The sequence below is a fragment of the Numenius arquata genome, chromosome 26 (genome assembly GCF_964106895.1).
Source record: "Numenius arquata chromosome 26, bNumArq3.hap1.1, whole genome shotgun sequence".
Taxonomy (NCBI): domain Eukaryota; kingdom Metazoa; phylum Chordata; class Aves; order Charadriiformes; family Scolopacidae; genus Numenius; species Numenius arquata.
The window spans coordinates 3,116,469-3,133,291 of NC_133601.1; the positions used below are offsets into that span (position 1 = coordinate 3,116,469).

General features: G+C 42.2%; 1 protein-coding gene across 1 annotated transcript in view; it reads left to right on the plus strand.

Moving 5' to 3' along the window:
- The window catches only part of DOCK5 (dedicator of cytokinesis 5), a 121,050-nt gene that overhangs the window by 80,195 nt on the left and 24,032 nt on the right, over window positions 1–16,823 (plus strand). The window contains exons 19-31 of the mRNA XM_074164079.1: window positions 409–512; window positions 1,167–1,359; window positions 2,741–2,838; window positions 3,779–3,868; window positions 4,984–5,084; window positions 7,860–7,994; window positions 8,715–8,826; window positions 9,959–10,029; window positions 11,020–11,126; window positions 11,579–11,715; window positions 12,436–12,531; window positions 13,301–13,399; window positions 16,028–16,122. Of these exons, the coding sequence (XP_074020180.1) occupies window positions 409–512; window positions 1,167–1,359; window positions 2,741–2,838; window positions 3,779–3,868; window positions 4,984–5,084; window positions 7,860–7,994; window positions 8,715–8,826; window positions 9,959–10,029; window positions 11,020–11,126; window positions 11,579–11,715; window positions 12,436–12,531; window positions 13,301–13,399; window positions 16,028–16,122 (1,438 nt within the window). The remainder of the gene's footprint in view (window positions 1–408; window positions 513–1,166; window positions 1,360–2,740; window positions 2,839–3,778; window positions 3,869–4,983; window positions 5,085–7,859; window positions 7,995–8,714; window positions 8,827–9,958; window positions 10,030–11,019; window positions 11,127–11,578; window positions 11,716–12,435; window positions 12,532–13,300; window positions 13,400–16,027; window positions 16,123–16,823) is intronic.

The following is a 16,823-nucleotide window of genomic DNA, read 5'->3' on the forward strand; positions in this document are numbered from 1 at the left end:
TGATGTTGAGGCTAAGCCCTTGAAAGACTCTCAAATAAACTCACCTTCAGGTACCTGGGAGATGCAGTGAAATACTTCCACATCACAAACAGATTTGCAAAATCCCTACCAAAATATGTGTACAATTATAAACGTCCATCGAGCAGCACAGTTAACCACTAAAATTGTGTGGTGAGAGATGCTTCAGCGAGAATGTTTTTCTGTAGTTGGAAATACCTACTAAGTGCCTTGAGATGAGAGAGGAAGAAGAGAGCTCTTTTTATTGTGGATCACAAAGTTTGCAAGCTCCATCGCATTATCGTGTGGTGCTGTTAAATAAAGAAGAAGCTGCACATAGAGAGCTGCATTATGGACAATATGGGCATAAATAAGACAATTCCTAATAAAGATTTTTCTTTCTGTTTGCAGCTAGGGATAAGTCTGAGAGAGCTTTTGGCATGGGCTTTGTGAAGTTGATGAACGCAGATGGAACAACGCTGCGAGATGGCAAACACAATTTGATTGTTTATAAGGTAGTTTGGTCATTTGCAGCCTTCACTTTCATTTAACTAATCAAAACAACTCTCTTAGTTGATTTTTTTCCTAGTAATATAAACATCATCATTGCAGAGATTTTTAATAATTTTTCTAGGATAATAGGACAGTAATTTTTATTACTCTTTTTAATAAGTCACCCTTAGCTCTGCTTTCACTGATGGGTTTTCTGACTTGTACACAAATCTGGTACATTTTTGTATGTATCTCTATAGAGCATTTTTCCTCTAACTTCATTCACCCAGAGAGCATGAAACAAACAGGCCTGGTGGGCACCTGCTTTGGAGGATCAGTGTGTGATGGAGAAAAAGACCTGGTGTCTAATCACATTGCGAGGAAAAAGTTAATTAATTGCAGTAGAGAGCTATGAAGTGAGGGGGGTGGGGGACAACCCTCCTTGAATCATAGAATAGAATCGCTCTGTTAAAAGCTTAGTTCATTGGCACTATGGGCAAGTTCTGTTCCCTAAAGTTAGAGACCCAAATGGACAATGTGAGTAAACAACTATAGAGGTGGAATGGCGTTTGAAGCCCTCTCAGCTGTCACTGTGTCTGTAGATGAGAACTGCAGGAGGTCAGCTGAGGTGTGCTCGGTGCGAGATAACCCTTTTCTTTGTTGTGTTCAACCAACAGGGTGATAACAAGAAAATGGAAGATGCTAAATGCTATTTAACTCTTCCTTGTACCAAAACGGAGATGGAAGAGAAGGAGGCGCCCTCGGGGAAAAATCTGCACCATCTTGCCAACTTCACACCCACTAAAGATAGTACCAAAGACAGCTTCCAAATTGCCACTTTGATCTGCTCCACCAAACTCACCCAGAATGGTAGGTCTTGCATTAGCAGCACAGCTGTATCCTCCAGTAATATTTGAGGTAAAGAGGGCACTTTCTTTATGCCAATTTTTTGGCATTGCAGCATGTGTGGGTGCAGTGCTTTAGCTATAATCTTGCTTTTTCGTATGCCAGTGGCAGCCCAGTCCCAGCATTGTGGGCATCCTGTTGCCAGTACGAGCTACAGAGATGTTTATGAAGCCAATAGAGGCCATGTCACATGAGTATTTTATCCAAAGTACCGATGTTAAATCTAACGGTTTGTCGGCATATGCAGAAGTGGCACCTGTCAGTGACAGTGTATATGTGTTTTCAGAATCCTTTGTTTAATTATCTTCTCTCCTCTGCCTGTTAAGAATGTAGCAATTAGAACTGAACTCTTCAGGATGCTGTTATGCATTAACTCTGCTTTGCTTGTTGCCAAAGCGGTCAAAATGTAGGATGATGTACGTATGTGAATGAAACAGTACGTGCTGGTAAATGCTGTGAGATTTCCAGTAGCTCTGGAAGGCTCTGGGTGTAACATCCTCTCTGACTTTGGGGAAGAAGCATGTGAAAATGTCACCAGCTGTGGCTCCATCGAGGTGTAGCTGCTGGGAGATGGGCATGAGCTGTTCAGTCCCAGTTTGAGCTGGGCCAGTTAGCGTAAGGTAAACGCCGTACCGATACATCCAAGTGTGTGAGGACTGAATCTGACTTTCATTATCCCATCAGATGTGTCCCAGGCCAAGCATGTTCGCATCTTTCTGCCCTCCTGCGTGTAACCCCTGTTTCTGAATGCGGCGTTCTTTGTCAAGGCTGTTAAGTTTCACAGATATTCTTACATCAGAAGATAGAAAATGAATTTAGTTTCAGAACAGAGATGATTTGTACGTATTTCATTAACGTGGAAGTTGTGTGTGAAACCTGCCAGACTCATTTGAAAGCCTCAACTGTAATTTGTAACTAGTCTTGAGGTCCTGGGATGTCCCAGAACTATGATAAACAGCTCTGCAGTTTAATGTCATTTTATACAAGAGGTTTCAACTTTAAGAACCATAAAGTGAACACAAGCTTTAGTAAGAGAAGTCATGTGCTCTAATAAAATTCCGAGCTTGAGATACCTTCTCTTGAGTGAATGAGAAACCTGCAAAATTGTCTACCAAATGCCTTGCGTTATCAAATCACACCAAGGTTTCCATTTGTAGCAAAACTTAACTTTCTTGCCAAGACAAAAGAACCATCTCGAGATTGTATTCTGTACATCAGCGTGACTTTCCCTTGTGAACTGATTCTAAAAATAACCTCTAGTACTTGTTCCGTATTGTTCTGCAGCCGTTAAGTCAGCTGTGTTGTTACAATCTGTTTCTAATTGCTGGTGTTCTGTCCTTGCTAGTTGACCTGCTGGGGTTGTTGAACTGGCGTTCCAACTCCCAGAACATCGCTCACAACCTCAGGAAGCTGATGGAGGTGGAAGGAGGCGAAATTGTAAAGGTATGCGTAGAGATCTGAGTCTCCTCGTTACGCAAACACTTAGGTATGTGCTTGATCTTGACCTTGGAGGGTTGTAATTGTGTTGTGCCCAAAAGCTCTCTGTAAAGGCCAGGAGAGCTGTTCTAGCTGCTGAGCTGCAGGAGAACAAAAGGTACACTTTGCCCCAAGAGCTCTTGTTAGTGGAATTCACCAGAATTCCAGAAGTTAAGTGTTACCAGGATCAGGGAGATAGTGGTGACTTTATTTTCCCCTGTGTCCTTACGAAATACAAGATACATTCAAAGTCTAACTTCTAATTTTCAGTAGTGGTTCTGGGTCTCCTTTGTGAATAGGGACTGGCTGTGGATCTAGGAAGCGAGTGCAGCGAAAGCCCAAAGAGCTTATAGTCAGAGTACCTGGGGAATAGACCTGAAATGTGGGAAACACCACAGCAAATAGTCTGCTGAAGGATTTAGGAGTTAAGACATCATGTGGATCTTTTGGGATTGTGCAAGGTCATGGTTTTACTGAACGGCTGAACAATTAAAGCAAATGCTGTGTCGTTGCAAACCAGTCTTCATGTGAAATGTCATGCCTTAGGCACAGTGTCTGGGGTTGATTTGTCCCACTGCAAGCTTAAACTATATGGACAGAATACAGTGTATTCAGTAGGTCTCTTGCTAGATAAAAAGGCAATAGAAGGGAAAAGTGGGGCCATTGAGAGCTGATAAGAAAAGGTCCTCCTTGCTATAGTGAGGGAGAACAGCGTGATGATGACAAGCCTGTGAATGAATACGGGACTTAGAACCCTCTTTAAATGTTCTTTCATGAACAGCTTTCACAGTGCGGCTGGGCTGGGCTGGGCTGGAAGGGGAAAAATGATCCAAAAAAGTAGACTCTTGTGCAGGATTCCAGAAGCAGTTGTCTTTTCCCACCCTTTTACTATTTTATTCCCTTCTAGTTTTTGCAAGACACCCTTGATGCACTTTTCAACATAATGATGGAAATGTCAGAAAATGAAACCTATGACTTCCTTGTGTTTGATGCACTGGTGAGTAAGTGAGTCGTCTTTTGTGGATTTAGAGTATTTGTTTTTCATCCATTTTCAGTCTGTTCCTGATGTTTCCGTTAGATGAGGTATTTTGCTCTGAGAATAAATGATATTTAAACACTTCATAAAGCATTTTCAGGAGCTGGGACTGAGATACGCGTTGAGCTTTTTGGTAACCGTAATGAAAACTAATAAACATTTACATAATTTATAGTAATTTCTTCAGATAACATCTTGCTTTAAGGCAATATACGGAAGAGAAAAGTGGTATTATCTATCTGAAGCACAAAGAGAAATGATTTGTTCGTGGTCATAATGGTGGAGGATTTGTGGCTGTGGTGGGAATAGAATCTGTGTACCCCAAATCCTTGCCCAGCACTTGGGCAGGGGAGGTGACAGCTCCTCTGAGCCTCGATAGAAGGGTTGTAATGACCGAGTAAAAGACTTCCCAAGGAGTTTTCCGCATCTTTGGAGAGGCTGCTCAGTGTGTGTGTGAAAGGCACTGGCTTTGGCGTGCAGTGACAAAGCTCTATGCTTTGTGCTGGTCAACAAATGTGTACTTGAGAGTTCCAGAAGAAATACGAAGTCAGACGTATCCGGCTGACACTGGCTGGAGGAGTGAGTGCAGGAGCACAGAATGTCCTGGCTCTACCACATATCATTGTAGTAACAGGGCTGAGTGTTTTATCTGAGTATAAATCATCAGAATCTCAAGTACTAGCTTGAAAAACAAAATTTCTTAGCTTTGAAAAACGATCTTCAGCATCTCTGTGCCTATTTAACCTGTGCTATGACAGTGTCATGTAAAGACGGTGGGTGGTGCTGCTTCCTGTATCACTGTTGCTGCTTTGACAAGTAGCTCCCTTTATCGCTGAGATCCAAATGCTGCTATGACTCTCCTCCCCTCTGAGCAGTGATGCAGTCCCCCACACCACAGTGTTCAGTCACTATTAGAATACGAATAACACTATCTGTAGTATTAAAGCTATTAGGAAAAACAAGCAAAAACTATTACCCAGCAAGATAAATGGCATGCAATTAGAGACTGAGTTATGTTCCAGTTTGTTAGAGGTTGTGTGGCTCTGTACATCTGTTTCCTTTTGAATTTTTGGCAGGTATTTATTATTTCTTTGATCGGAGACATCAAGTTCCAGCATTTCAACCCTGTACTTGAAACTTATATTTACAAGCACTTCAGCGCAACCCTGGCGTATGTGTGAGTATCGGGAACCACAAACCCACGGGCTGTCACTCAGACGGGGGCTCACTGGTAGTTTCAGTAAAATTCGCTAATGGGATAAAGGCAGCTTAGACCAGACAAGAGTGTTCTGCCCTATTCTCTTCTGCTTTCAGGAGAGGAAGAAACCCTGTAATTACAGTTTCTGTTGTGAGATTTTTTTTCTGTAAGGAAAAGACAGTGCTGTCATGGAAAATCCTGTATCAGACTGTGATTCAGACTCTCTTTTGACCTGTAGTCCTCTGTGTGTGTGTGTGTGTTTGTGTTGTAAAAGCATCTTCATGTTTTTCAACCTGATTTCCTCCTGAAAACAGATTTAATGGAACCAGTCTGTATCCATCTCTCCCTTATAACTGTTGAGTGCTTTGGTCTAGCATTGCTGCTAAAAGGTTGGTGGGGCGGGATGGGGGTGTTGGTTACGGGTATATGCAGAAGGTAATGGAAAATACCGTAAGTCGGTATGCGGCGGGGGGTGGAAATTGATGAAGGAACAGAAATTCATAAGAAATCTGGTCTGATAGGTATCGCTGCTCACGAAACTCTTCCGTCTTGCCAGTATCTGCCTCGACCTTTTCAATCCACCCCACCTCAAAAGTACTTTGAGCAGAAGAAAGTTTGAAATATTCTGTATGCTTTGTACTCAGTGCTATGATTTTAGGGATACGTTTGGACGGGGAGCGGCAGCAGAACCATACGTGGCTGAAATAATACAAGTGACACTGTGGTTGATGGTAGCAGAGATAAGAATGGTGTTCACCTCCACCATCTGCCTACAACCAGGCAGGTTGAGGAGGCCACAGTCTGCAGCAAAGGGCTAAATGTCGTGGTGGGTTTTAAACATGCAGATTGCATGAGGGTACACTGACATACTGAAACTCTCTCACATCGACTGCCATTTGTTTAGAGGAAATTTGGAATTCTTCGCATCTGGATGTGTGGGTATGGACAGTGGGAGTAATTCTATTTCGCTGCAGCATTTTTATCTGTGGAACTCAAAGCAGTTTAAAAATTTCAGCTCACAATTGTTTGTGCTGTTTTACCAGGGAAGGAAAAAGCTGATGTGTAGAATTTATTTAGGCATGTGTGAAAACTTAGTTGCTTTCGGTCAACCTGTTGACTTCATGTGCTTAAAAATGAGACATTTGTTTAAGTGCTGTAGCTTGTCATGGCTTACGTGCCCCAGGATAGCCAGGAGGTTGGTGGAGAAGTCAGGAATAACACACAGGTCTGTTGACTTTCCAGCTCCTTGACCTAGCGCCCCTCCACCCAAAGGTTGTTACCCCAATGGTAACAGGCAACCAAAAAAGCTAAAACTGAGCCCAATAGGGAGGGAAAAACCAGAAACCAAACTCCTTTTCCCTCTCTAAAAATCTCTTCTTATTTTTACTGATATGCATGGATTCCTGGTGCAGTGTTCAGCCTCTCTTGATGGCTGTCACCTCCAGAGAATTCTGTGAGGAAACATGGTTCCACAAAGCTCTGAAGTCCCCTGGATTGCTTTCTTCTTCCCTGCCCTGGGCACACAACCACTGCCTGCATATGATTTCCTTCCCTTCTTCCCTGTAACCCGTGGAAGAATCCTCATTCTAATTTCTCTTCGCTGTAAATAAACTTCTTTGTCTGTTTAATAAGCAAACTATATCTTAGCTTTGCTGTTCCCTTGCCTTTCTTTCCAGCTTAGCTTGACAATGTGTTACCTGCATAATGCCAAGCGGGCTCTGGAATTGTATAGCGTCCTTCATGTGCTCCATGTGCCAGGATTTGACGGAGCAGGGAGTTGGGTGCTGGCAGGGTGGCAAGTAGAGCAGGCGAGTACAAAAGCTGTTGTGTACTTGGCTTCTCGCACACTCCACTCTGGGTGCTGCGAGTTGGTTAATGAAGAGAAGAGGATTTTGCCTGAATATTAGCTGCCGTAGCACTTCCAGAGGATCCTGATCTTCTGATTCAGCAGAGACTAGATGGCAAATACTCATAGTGTGTTTATGCAACTTCTGTCCACGGCTCTTGGAGAAGAGAAGGCTGAGGGGAGACCTTATTAATGCTTATAAGTACCTAAAGGGTGGGTTGAAGGAGGATGGAGCCGGACTCTTTTCAGTAGTTCCCAGTGACAGGACGAGGGGCAACGGGCACAAGCTGGAACACGGGAAGTTCCATTCAAATAGGAGGAAGAACTTCTTTCCGGTGAGGGTGCCAGAGCCCTGGAACAGGCTGCCCAGGGAGGTCCTGGAGTCCCCTTCTCTGGAGATCTTCAAGCCCCTCCTTGATGCAGTCCTGAGTGATGTGCTCTGGGCAGCCCTGCTTTGGCAGGGGAGTTGGACTAGATGATCTCTAGAGGTCCCTTCCAACTCTGAGAATTCCGTGGTTCCGTGATTCTCAAAGCACCCAGTAAGTATTGCTTCAGGGGAATTCTGTGCTCCACACATGAGAATGGTAACACGTGGAGAAGGTGTCAGTCCACCTTCAGTAGTAATTGGTTTTCCAGCTTCCTGAATGCTTCATTTTAGGAAAAAAGAAAAACAGGTCAAGAAGCTGGAATTTGTAGACAAATTTGTAGACTTTTCTGAGAATTCATGGACTGGTTATGAAAATCTGGCATCCCATGAAGCCAAAGATTTCAGAAGGAAGTAGGCTGTGAAGAGGAACCCCTGTCGTCTGTTTATTAGACTGTAGTTCCTCTCTGGAATAAGGAAGCTGGAGTTACACTGAAACTTAATTGTGTCTATATTTATTCTCCTTTTTGTTTTATTTCCAAAGGAAGCTCACCAAAGTACTGAACTGTTATGTGGGAAACGCTGATGACTCCAGCAAGACAGAATTGCTGTTTGCTGCTCTGAAAGCCTTGAAGTACCTGTTCCGATTCATAGTTCAGTCACGAATATTGTACCTGAGGTGAGACCAAGGCCATTGCCATCCTTATGTCACCTTTTGGAAGTCAGCGGAGTTCCTTCCAGTCAGCACCAGTGGGGGGAATGTTCTTCAGCATATCCTCTATCCTTGAATTATTAAAAGTATCTTTCTACCCTTTGTCTACAGGTGGAGAAAATAAGTTGAGTAAAAATTGAAATACCTAAATTGAAGAGGAGAATCCTTTAGTCACCTGTAGCATGCTAGAAGCAGCATGTGCTATTGCTGAAAAGGAACCTGTTATTTGTAAAAAAATTAATGCATGGAGTGACTGCCCCATTTTAAGAAACTTTAAGAAACAAATGCACACATGGTTAGGTGGGGTGAGGTTGATGCATCCAGTTAGGGCATGGTCAATGACAGCAGTTTTACTGTAGCCTCAAAACATGTTTTCAGAGATTTACAGTGAATGTTTGCAGTCCTTTCCTCGTGTTCATTCTGGCTTTTTTGTTTAATACAGAATGAGCTACTTGATTTTTGGAAGCAGAATTTGATGTGATGGCAGTTTAAGAAGTGCAGCTTTTCCTTTAGAAGAGATTTCAGCAGGAAGTTGCTACAGAATCCCCGATGCCATTTTTACACTCAGGTCTTTGTAGAAGGAGATTGCATTAAGATGTTGTTCCACAGGATGAAACCATATTTCAGCTACTGTGACACCGTTAGCCTGGATTTATGTGTATAACTAGCTCTTTCTGTTCTTTGTAGGTTTTATGGGAAAAGTGAAGATGGGGATGAATTTAATGATGCAATACGCAAGCTGTTCCTCTCCTTCAATGTCCTCATGGACCGGCCTTTGGAGGAGGCTGTCAAGATTAAGGTATGCATCATTTTCAGGGAGAGGTAATATCTTTTATTAGATCAACTGGTACGGTTGGAGTGAAGGGGGAGGCAGAAAAAGGGCAAGCTTTGAGGCACGTAAAACCCATTCAGATGAGTCACGCCACCCCTGGATGTCTGTTTTAAGGAACTGTGCGTGGCAGGAAAGGAATATTTAAACCTCAGAGTTTATCAAATAAAGATATGAGCTGTGGCTTTGCTGAAAACCCTTCAGCACTTGCTAGGATGGGAGCTAACAACCAGTGAATATGTGATCTGCTGCAGTGTGGAACACACTCCAACCAGTAACATCGAGCTTGAGGGTGTTGGAGGTAGAAATCTTAAACCACTGCAAAAATTGATGTCATGCTGGCAAGGAAAGTAATGAAGAAACAAATGATTTCCAAATGTATCTTAGATTTTATGTTTGCTTGTTTTTTCTGGTGTCAGCTGGATTATGAACTTTCAGGGTATGCTCTGAGGAGGAACAGAGCAGCCATGCAACGAGGCCTTTGGATTGTTTTCTTCGTTTCAGTTCTTCTAGCCAACATGCCTTTCTCTCTTTGAAGGAGAGAGTGATTCTGAACTTTTAATTAGCGCTTGGGTGGTTTAAAGCCCAACTTTGATTCTCATGCAGTCAGAACACCTGCTGGCCCCAGCCATGGAACATCACAGAGAGACCTTTGGTTGTTGTTGCATCAGGTTGTCTGGGTGCTACATTTCTGAAAGCCATACTAGTACCTAGATAACTCATTACTGTGTACATGGACAGGCTGAAGTATGCACAACACCGAGTCAGTTTAACTGACTAGTGCTTTTCATGTCAGGCTATAAGGAGCTTAATCCCCGGAACTGCAGGATGTTTGCAAAAACTAAAGAACTTGGCTACGAATCGTTCCTCCTTCACCTTTTCTGCTCTGCGCGGCAGATGTGTGGTTGCTGGAGGCTCTTTGGATGCATAAATTTGATCTTAAGCCAGTTCTCTGCAGGTGTCTGCGTATTTGCTCTTGACAAAAGCTAGGTTTGCCATGTGAGCTGTGGGCATTGTTCTTGAGACTTTGCACCATTTCAGAATGAACTAACTAGTCTAACTCCATTTCCACGTGTGTTTCACGTCCTTGTTTTTCTTGCAGGGTGCAGCTTTAAAGTATTTGCCAAGCATCATAAACGATGTCAAACTGGTATTTGACCCTGTTGAGCTCAGGTAACTGTATCAAGTTTGTTTTCCACTAAACCCAGCTCATATATAGGGAAGAATTTGGGAAACTTTCCTAAAAACAGCCACTCTGAGTATGACCTGATGATGCACATACTGTGCGTGACTGAGGAAGTGTTTGCAGGGCTTTAGAGGAAGTCAGTTTAGTTCAAAGGAGTCTGTGCATCTCAACTGCTCTTTCATAGGCACTTTGAGATTTTACTGAAAACAAAAATTTGAGGACTAATGGGTGATACGTTGAAATTTTTTGCAGGTTTCCACCAATTCTTAATGATTGCTTCTGAGGTAAAGCGAATTGTGCGGCAAAGGCATAGCCTTGGTCAGGAAAACAAAAGTTGTATTTATTCAGAAAATACCCAGCACTGTGTGGGTTTCTGTTCTGTGGTGTTCAGAGCTTTGCCCAGAACCTCCCAACCATGCCTCCTTGTTCTGACACAAATGATTTGCTCATAAACAGCAGACAGACAGCAAATGTACATGGAATTTAATTTAATGGAATCTCAGATTGAAATGAGTCATCACTCTTGATGAAAGGGGCATCTGGAAGCATACGCTCTTGCCACTGTATCTAGCAGTGTTCCAGGTTTCAGTAGTGGTCTGCTGAAGCTTTGCAAAATTCTGCTTTCAGTTTGTATGGAAGGAAGTACAATTATCTTACGCTGGCACTGAAGGGCAGGTAGTATTGTCTAGTTATAAGCTTTTGTGTTATATCTAGTGTGTTTGGGTTGCAAGCTTCATTTTAAGAGGTTTAAGCCTGCAGCTTCTGAATACTGCTCAGTTTTACTAGAAGTCCTGTGCTAAGTTTCTTGTAAGTAATGTAGGACTCCACAGTAATTTGCCTGGAGATCGCTTCCAGGTAATACCCACACAGTGAGAGACCTGCTTGGCTTGCCCAGGTGCAGGAGAGCGTTAGTGCAGGGTGGAATCACCTTGGGTGAAAATGCTGACCATCTGCTTGCTTTGTGGTTTGCACATCAGTGTCCTCTTCAGCAAGTTCATCCAGAGTATTCCTGAGAACCAGTTGGTTCGGCAGAAGCTGAACTGCATGACCAAGATAGTCGAGAGCGATCTGTTTAAACAGTCCGGTAAGTGGCAAATTGAACTCTCTGGGTTCTGCATGGGGCCACACACCCTTAAAAACAAAAAGGTCTTTCAAGTTCACATGTGCTTTACGTCAGCCATCAGTGGTAGCCTACTGGTAAATCCGTCTTTGGAAATGTTTCTTCCCATGAAACAATTGAAACGATTTTTGCTGCTTGTTCTCTATACAGCGGTTAATACTGTGGGATCCTGATCCAGTGTGTTGATTTAGGAAGAGGCAGGAGGTGAGAGTGTGCTATTTGGTGCAACACATATAATTACAGGTTATTTATGAGTGTTTTTAGTCTGTTAGCGGTAACTCAAGTGGATTTAAGCATGTCTTGGTGTCCATGATGAAGTTAAGAGCAGAAAGCTACTGTGTGGTACCCATGTATCCTGAATGCTGGAGAACTTTGAGACCAACAAGACCTGATGCTCGAATGTTTCATTTTTTTAGAATGCAGAGATGCTCTTCTGCCGCTACTGATCGATCAGCTGAGTGGCCAGTTGGACGACAATTCAAACAAGCCTGACCACGAGGCCTGCTCACAGCTACTTAGCAGTGTCCTTGAGGTCCTGGATCGGAAAGATGTGGTGAGCATGAACTGTCGAGGGTGCAAATTAAAGTTAATTCTTCTTTTGAGAAGTTAAGGCAAAGAAACATTCTCAACTTAGGCTTTGAAGAATTACGAAGCTCTGATGTTTACAGAAATTGGGTTGCATTGCTGCATAGTTCTTGGACATAATGTATAGTTTACACATAAAGTAGCTGTGTCTAAAAAGGAGCCGTGAAAGGTTGAATTCGTGGTTATCACTACAGTACAAAAAGCAATTACTTTCCTTTCTAGGGACCAAAATGTTATTCCCAGCTACTTCAGTGGCTTGTTGGAGCAAGTCATAGAAGTATTTGGTTTTTCATTTTCTCTGCTCTGAAATAAGGACAACGATGATTATTTAGTCAGGAGAACACAGTTACTTGCCATATTAGTCATGGAAATTGATTCTAAGTTGCTGTAAAAAGAGTAGTTTGAACTGAAGAGCTGTTCAGGGAAAACAAAGCTAAATCAAAGCACTAGGTTCAGTTTAGCTATGCCAGGGTGGACTAATGAAGCTGGTATAGATCAATTATGCTAACTCTCCACTAAGTGTATAGCTACAGTATTCAAATCGATTGCTTGTGTGTTTTAAACCTCCTTTGTTGCATCCTCTAATAACAATTAACCACTGTCAGGGCAGCCCTCCCACCCAGAGAGCACTCTCTAGAACAGTATACATTAAGAACTGTCTGAAATTTTCCTTATTGAATGTCCCCAGGGGCCCACGGCCGTCCACATCCAGCTGATCATGGAACGCCTGCTCAGGAGGATAAACCGCACGGTGATAGGCATGAGCAGGCAGTCTCCGCACATTGTGAGTGCCTTTTACTCGCTTCAGTTATTACTTTACCATTTGTTATAGTGGAATTTGTTCTCCTGGGAGATTTCGGTGTGTAGCAGTGGCTTATGAAATCATCTTTCCGTTTCCTGCAGGGCTTCTGTGCCACTAAAACATGGCTTTTGGTGGTTTTCTGAGGCCAGGTATTAGATACAAATTGTCCTCTTGCAGCAGCAGTTTGAAGTGCTGGCTGGGATTTCGAGTTCCTTTGGGCCCTCGTGCACAGAGAATTTGGTTTCAGTGCAGTTTCTAATGCACAAAGAGTCTCTTTTGTCACCTTTGCCGACTAGGATTAAAAGCTGAAGGATGAGGCATCTCTAAGGGCGTTTCTGACTGTGGTGTGGCATCTTAGAAGGTAGAAGCAAGTTGGGATGTTTTAATTGACCACATACAGAAAGATGGAGAAAACAAGAGCTGGGCATATATATCGGTATCTTATTTTTGATAACTCTAAGGTCAAGTTAATACTATTACCAGTGCGTTAGCTCTGAGAATTACAGTTGGCCATAGTGATCCCTGGGGAGGAGAGCTATACCCAGGCTTTATGGTGGAATTTAGGAAATCTTGACTGGCTTGGGGTAGAGGACTAAAGAGTCACACAGACTGGTGTCAGTACATAGATGAGCAGGATTGTGATCAGTGATATTTGATTAGGCAGAACTCTCAAAGCATATGCCACACTTACATCTGATCTGACAGTGCTTAATACAGAAAAATAACTAATGTTTTGTTTTTCCTATTCTAGGGTATTTTTGTGGCCTGCATGACAGCCATCCTGAGGCAGATGGATGATTTCCATTACAACCATTACATCAATACTTTCAAAACCAGGCAGGACATTATTGTAAGTCAGCCTGGCTGGGGGATTAGCTCAGCCCATAAAGAATTACACTCTGCTTCTGAAAGGTCATTTCAAATTACTGTGTTCAGTTTGGGAGTGATTATGCCGCATTCATCAGCGATGACTGATGGGCACCTAATGCCACAGCCACTGGGGAGATACTGGCATCACCCTGGCTGGGTGTACATAGGGGATGTTGCTGACTCGGAGCCCGAGAATAGCTTTTGTAGCATTGAGTAAAAACACATTTAATGACTATTAAAGTCTGTGCAAGTAAAAAGCCAGGAACCAGAAGAGTGAATGAAGATGAAAAGGAAAAGCATTTTCGCCTCTTTTGCTCTCACTGTATCTTCTTTGTGATCCTGTTCTTTTTATCTACTTCTTTCTAATTCATTCTCCTCCTTTAGAGTTTAATTAAATGCTTTAGTGGGCAGCAATGAAAATAGTTCCCTCCATGTTAAAAACTGTGTACAGTTCATGTCCCAAAGACTTTCAATATGAAACCGGGTGAAACATTAGGGTTTTATTTTTTTGAGGCCCTTAGAATTAACAGCTCTGTCCAGATTTTTCCCCGGACTACCCAGAACAAGTCAGAACCAATATCAGTATTTATGCAAGTCTCTGAAGCATGACACAGCAACTCTTCTGCCTTTTTTGTCCCCATACTCCTTGATTTGCAATTTAGAAGTGCTTGCTTATTTAAATACTGGCTGGGGAAGAGCCCAGAGTTGTGTTCTTCCTGTAAAAGCTAGATCCAAACCCACAGGAAGGTGTCATCCCGCATTTTGGATGACAAGGTGATCTCTTCCCCTGTGCAGCTGGAATTGCTTGTGATCTGTTGAGCAACATAGCCACCTACAGGACACACACATTGCTGTCACTTCTGCATTCAAAGGCCACTCGGCTGCACTGTCTATAGAGAGCACTCATCATCTAGTTTTAGAACTGCTTTTTATATTCCCCAAATAATTTTTTGTGACGGAAGAAAAACCAAAGTCAAGTAGATTCAGGAATTCTGCTGGTGTTGATCACGTAAACGAGTGAAAAGCTTTTCAGCAGGGTTCTGTAGCAGTACTGTGTCTGAGGAAGAAGGGTGTTAGGAAGACAAATCTAATGGATTTTGAAAAAAGGTGGATTTAAGGCAGAATTGAAGCAAACTTTATGTTGAGTGGGCCTCATTTCAGAATTTTTTTCCTTTTTTCTGAAAAGCAGTAGAGCTAGTAGGAGCCCATCGTAACTTAAGGTTAAACAAGTGCTTAAAAGCTTTCTTGAAATATAAACTTCAGACTGAAACTCAGCTTGCAAGTTGGAATTGTTTTTCCGTATAGTTCTACATCTTCTGACTCAAATAGGGGGATGTTTCTTTTATCTTTGTGTGTACATGAAGTTTCTACATGAAGACAGAGCAAGAGGATGAATGAAAATGACAATTCATAATCTATTTTTTACAAATCCTTAAATCTACAGAAGCAAGCAATTTGTGTTGATGTAGTAGTTTTTAATCCCGATAGAACATTGCATTTTTCTTTACTGCAATAATTGGGTTTATTTGTTTTTGTTGTTTATTGTTGGGTTTTATTTGCTTTGGTATTTACAGCCCTGGCATTGCATCATTACTTGGTTGGTTTAACATGGTTATAAGTTAATTCATATCTTCAAGGTGCCCCTTGTCAAGTCCAAACCTTTCCATCAAGCTCTGATTTAATAATGCCTAAAAGACTTTCACTGAGGCAGCACCAAATGTCCATTTCTCTCTCTCCATCGATGTCGCTTGCCAATTCTTCAGAGCAAGCTGTTCAGCTCAACAGAATTTTATTATTTTTTTTTTTTCTGGTGATCTTTGCAAGGTGGCGATTTCTCCTGTGACCTTCTTTGTGTCCCCCTCATGTTTGAATGCTACTGTGCTGTCTTTGTAGAGAATAGAATCCATTTAAATGCTCATAGGGAGCATTTATATCTGTAGAGACCACAATATAGAGATCAATATTCTTGGTGTTACCTTCTTTTGCTCATCTCATTTTCCTTTTCCTTTTTACTTTAGAACCTTCTCTTGCCTAAGTCTTGGTGTGATAGAGCTTTGTTTGGAGCAGCTTAGTGTTTGTGCAAAAAGTGTCTTTTCTGCAGTCATGTTCTAAACCCTGTGTCTGATGGCATGTTCACTACCTCTGTTTAACTCTCCTTCTTAAACTGGACCAGAAAAGACTTAACTAATCAGGGAAGTGAAAATACATTATCATTTCCATCTTTAGAAGACACTGCACGGGGCTGTTACACTGCCGTCATTCAGACGTTTGGAAACAAGTCCTTGAATATTGGGTTTGCTTTTTTAATCCAGCTTGTGCACCAGAACTCCCTACAACACAGCTTAATTCAAAACAGTAAAGACAGATTTAATTAAACAGATCAACATGTTCTGTGGAATTATTTCTCCTTCTGTAACGGAATGGATGAGATGTCAGAAATAATTTAGTTACTGGAATATACCCACACAATAAGAGATCCTTCTTGGGAGGTACAGTGTATCGATTGCTAATCAATGCAATTGCAAACATTTGCATTTCCCTGTAGTTTCATGTGGATAAAAGACTGCCATATTCACCCTGATGGGCTGTGGTTTTTTTTTTCCAACAGGACTTCCTGATGGAAACATTCATTATGTTTAAGGATCTGATTGGAAAAAATGTCTATGCAGCTGACTGGATGGTGATGAATATGATGCAGAGCAGGTACAGAGTTGCTGCTATTTGAAGTCTTGCCACTGCTTTGGAGCCTTTCTGCTTCTGAAAGGAGGGTGACTCACACAAGCAGGCTTGCAAATTGCTGGAGCTACAGGGGCTTATTTTCTTTTCGGTTTCAGAGTGATTTAAATTAGATTTCCGTAAATCGTAGTGCATTTCTGTTGACAGACTGGAAATCGTTTTTTCTCCTGCCCAAAGGCACACAATGAAAACCATCCAGTCTTCCATCCAATCACTTACCTGCTGGAGAGTGCGATGTAAATCAGAGAAGCGGTTTTGGTTTCAGTTCTTGGGGAATCAAAGGGCAAACATAAAGCCAGAGTTGGATGGAAGTGTGGTGTAGGGTTTAGTGTGCTGGCCTGTAGACAAGAACTACCCAGGTCCACTTCTGTCCTCTGCTGTGGGCTTTGTTTGGCATTGACACTGCACTGTCAGAGACTGGATGACCCAAAAAGTGTTTTGCTTTTCATCTGCCTTAAGCCAAGGTTTCTTTTGTTCATAAACAGAGGAATAAATTTCCCTGAACGTCCCTCTACTCGGAAGGAAGTGAAATGGCATTATAGAGGAATATCTCTTGTTTGGGAGCATCTATTCTTGTCTCCTGACCTTACATGTAGGAGTCGTAAACCCAGAACCAAAAGGTTATTTTTTTCAAAACCCACATTTTATTTGGTGTTTCTATCTCTTCC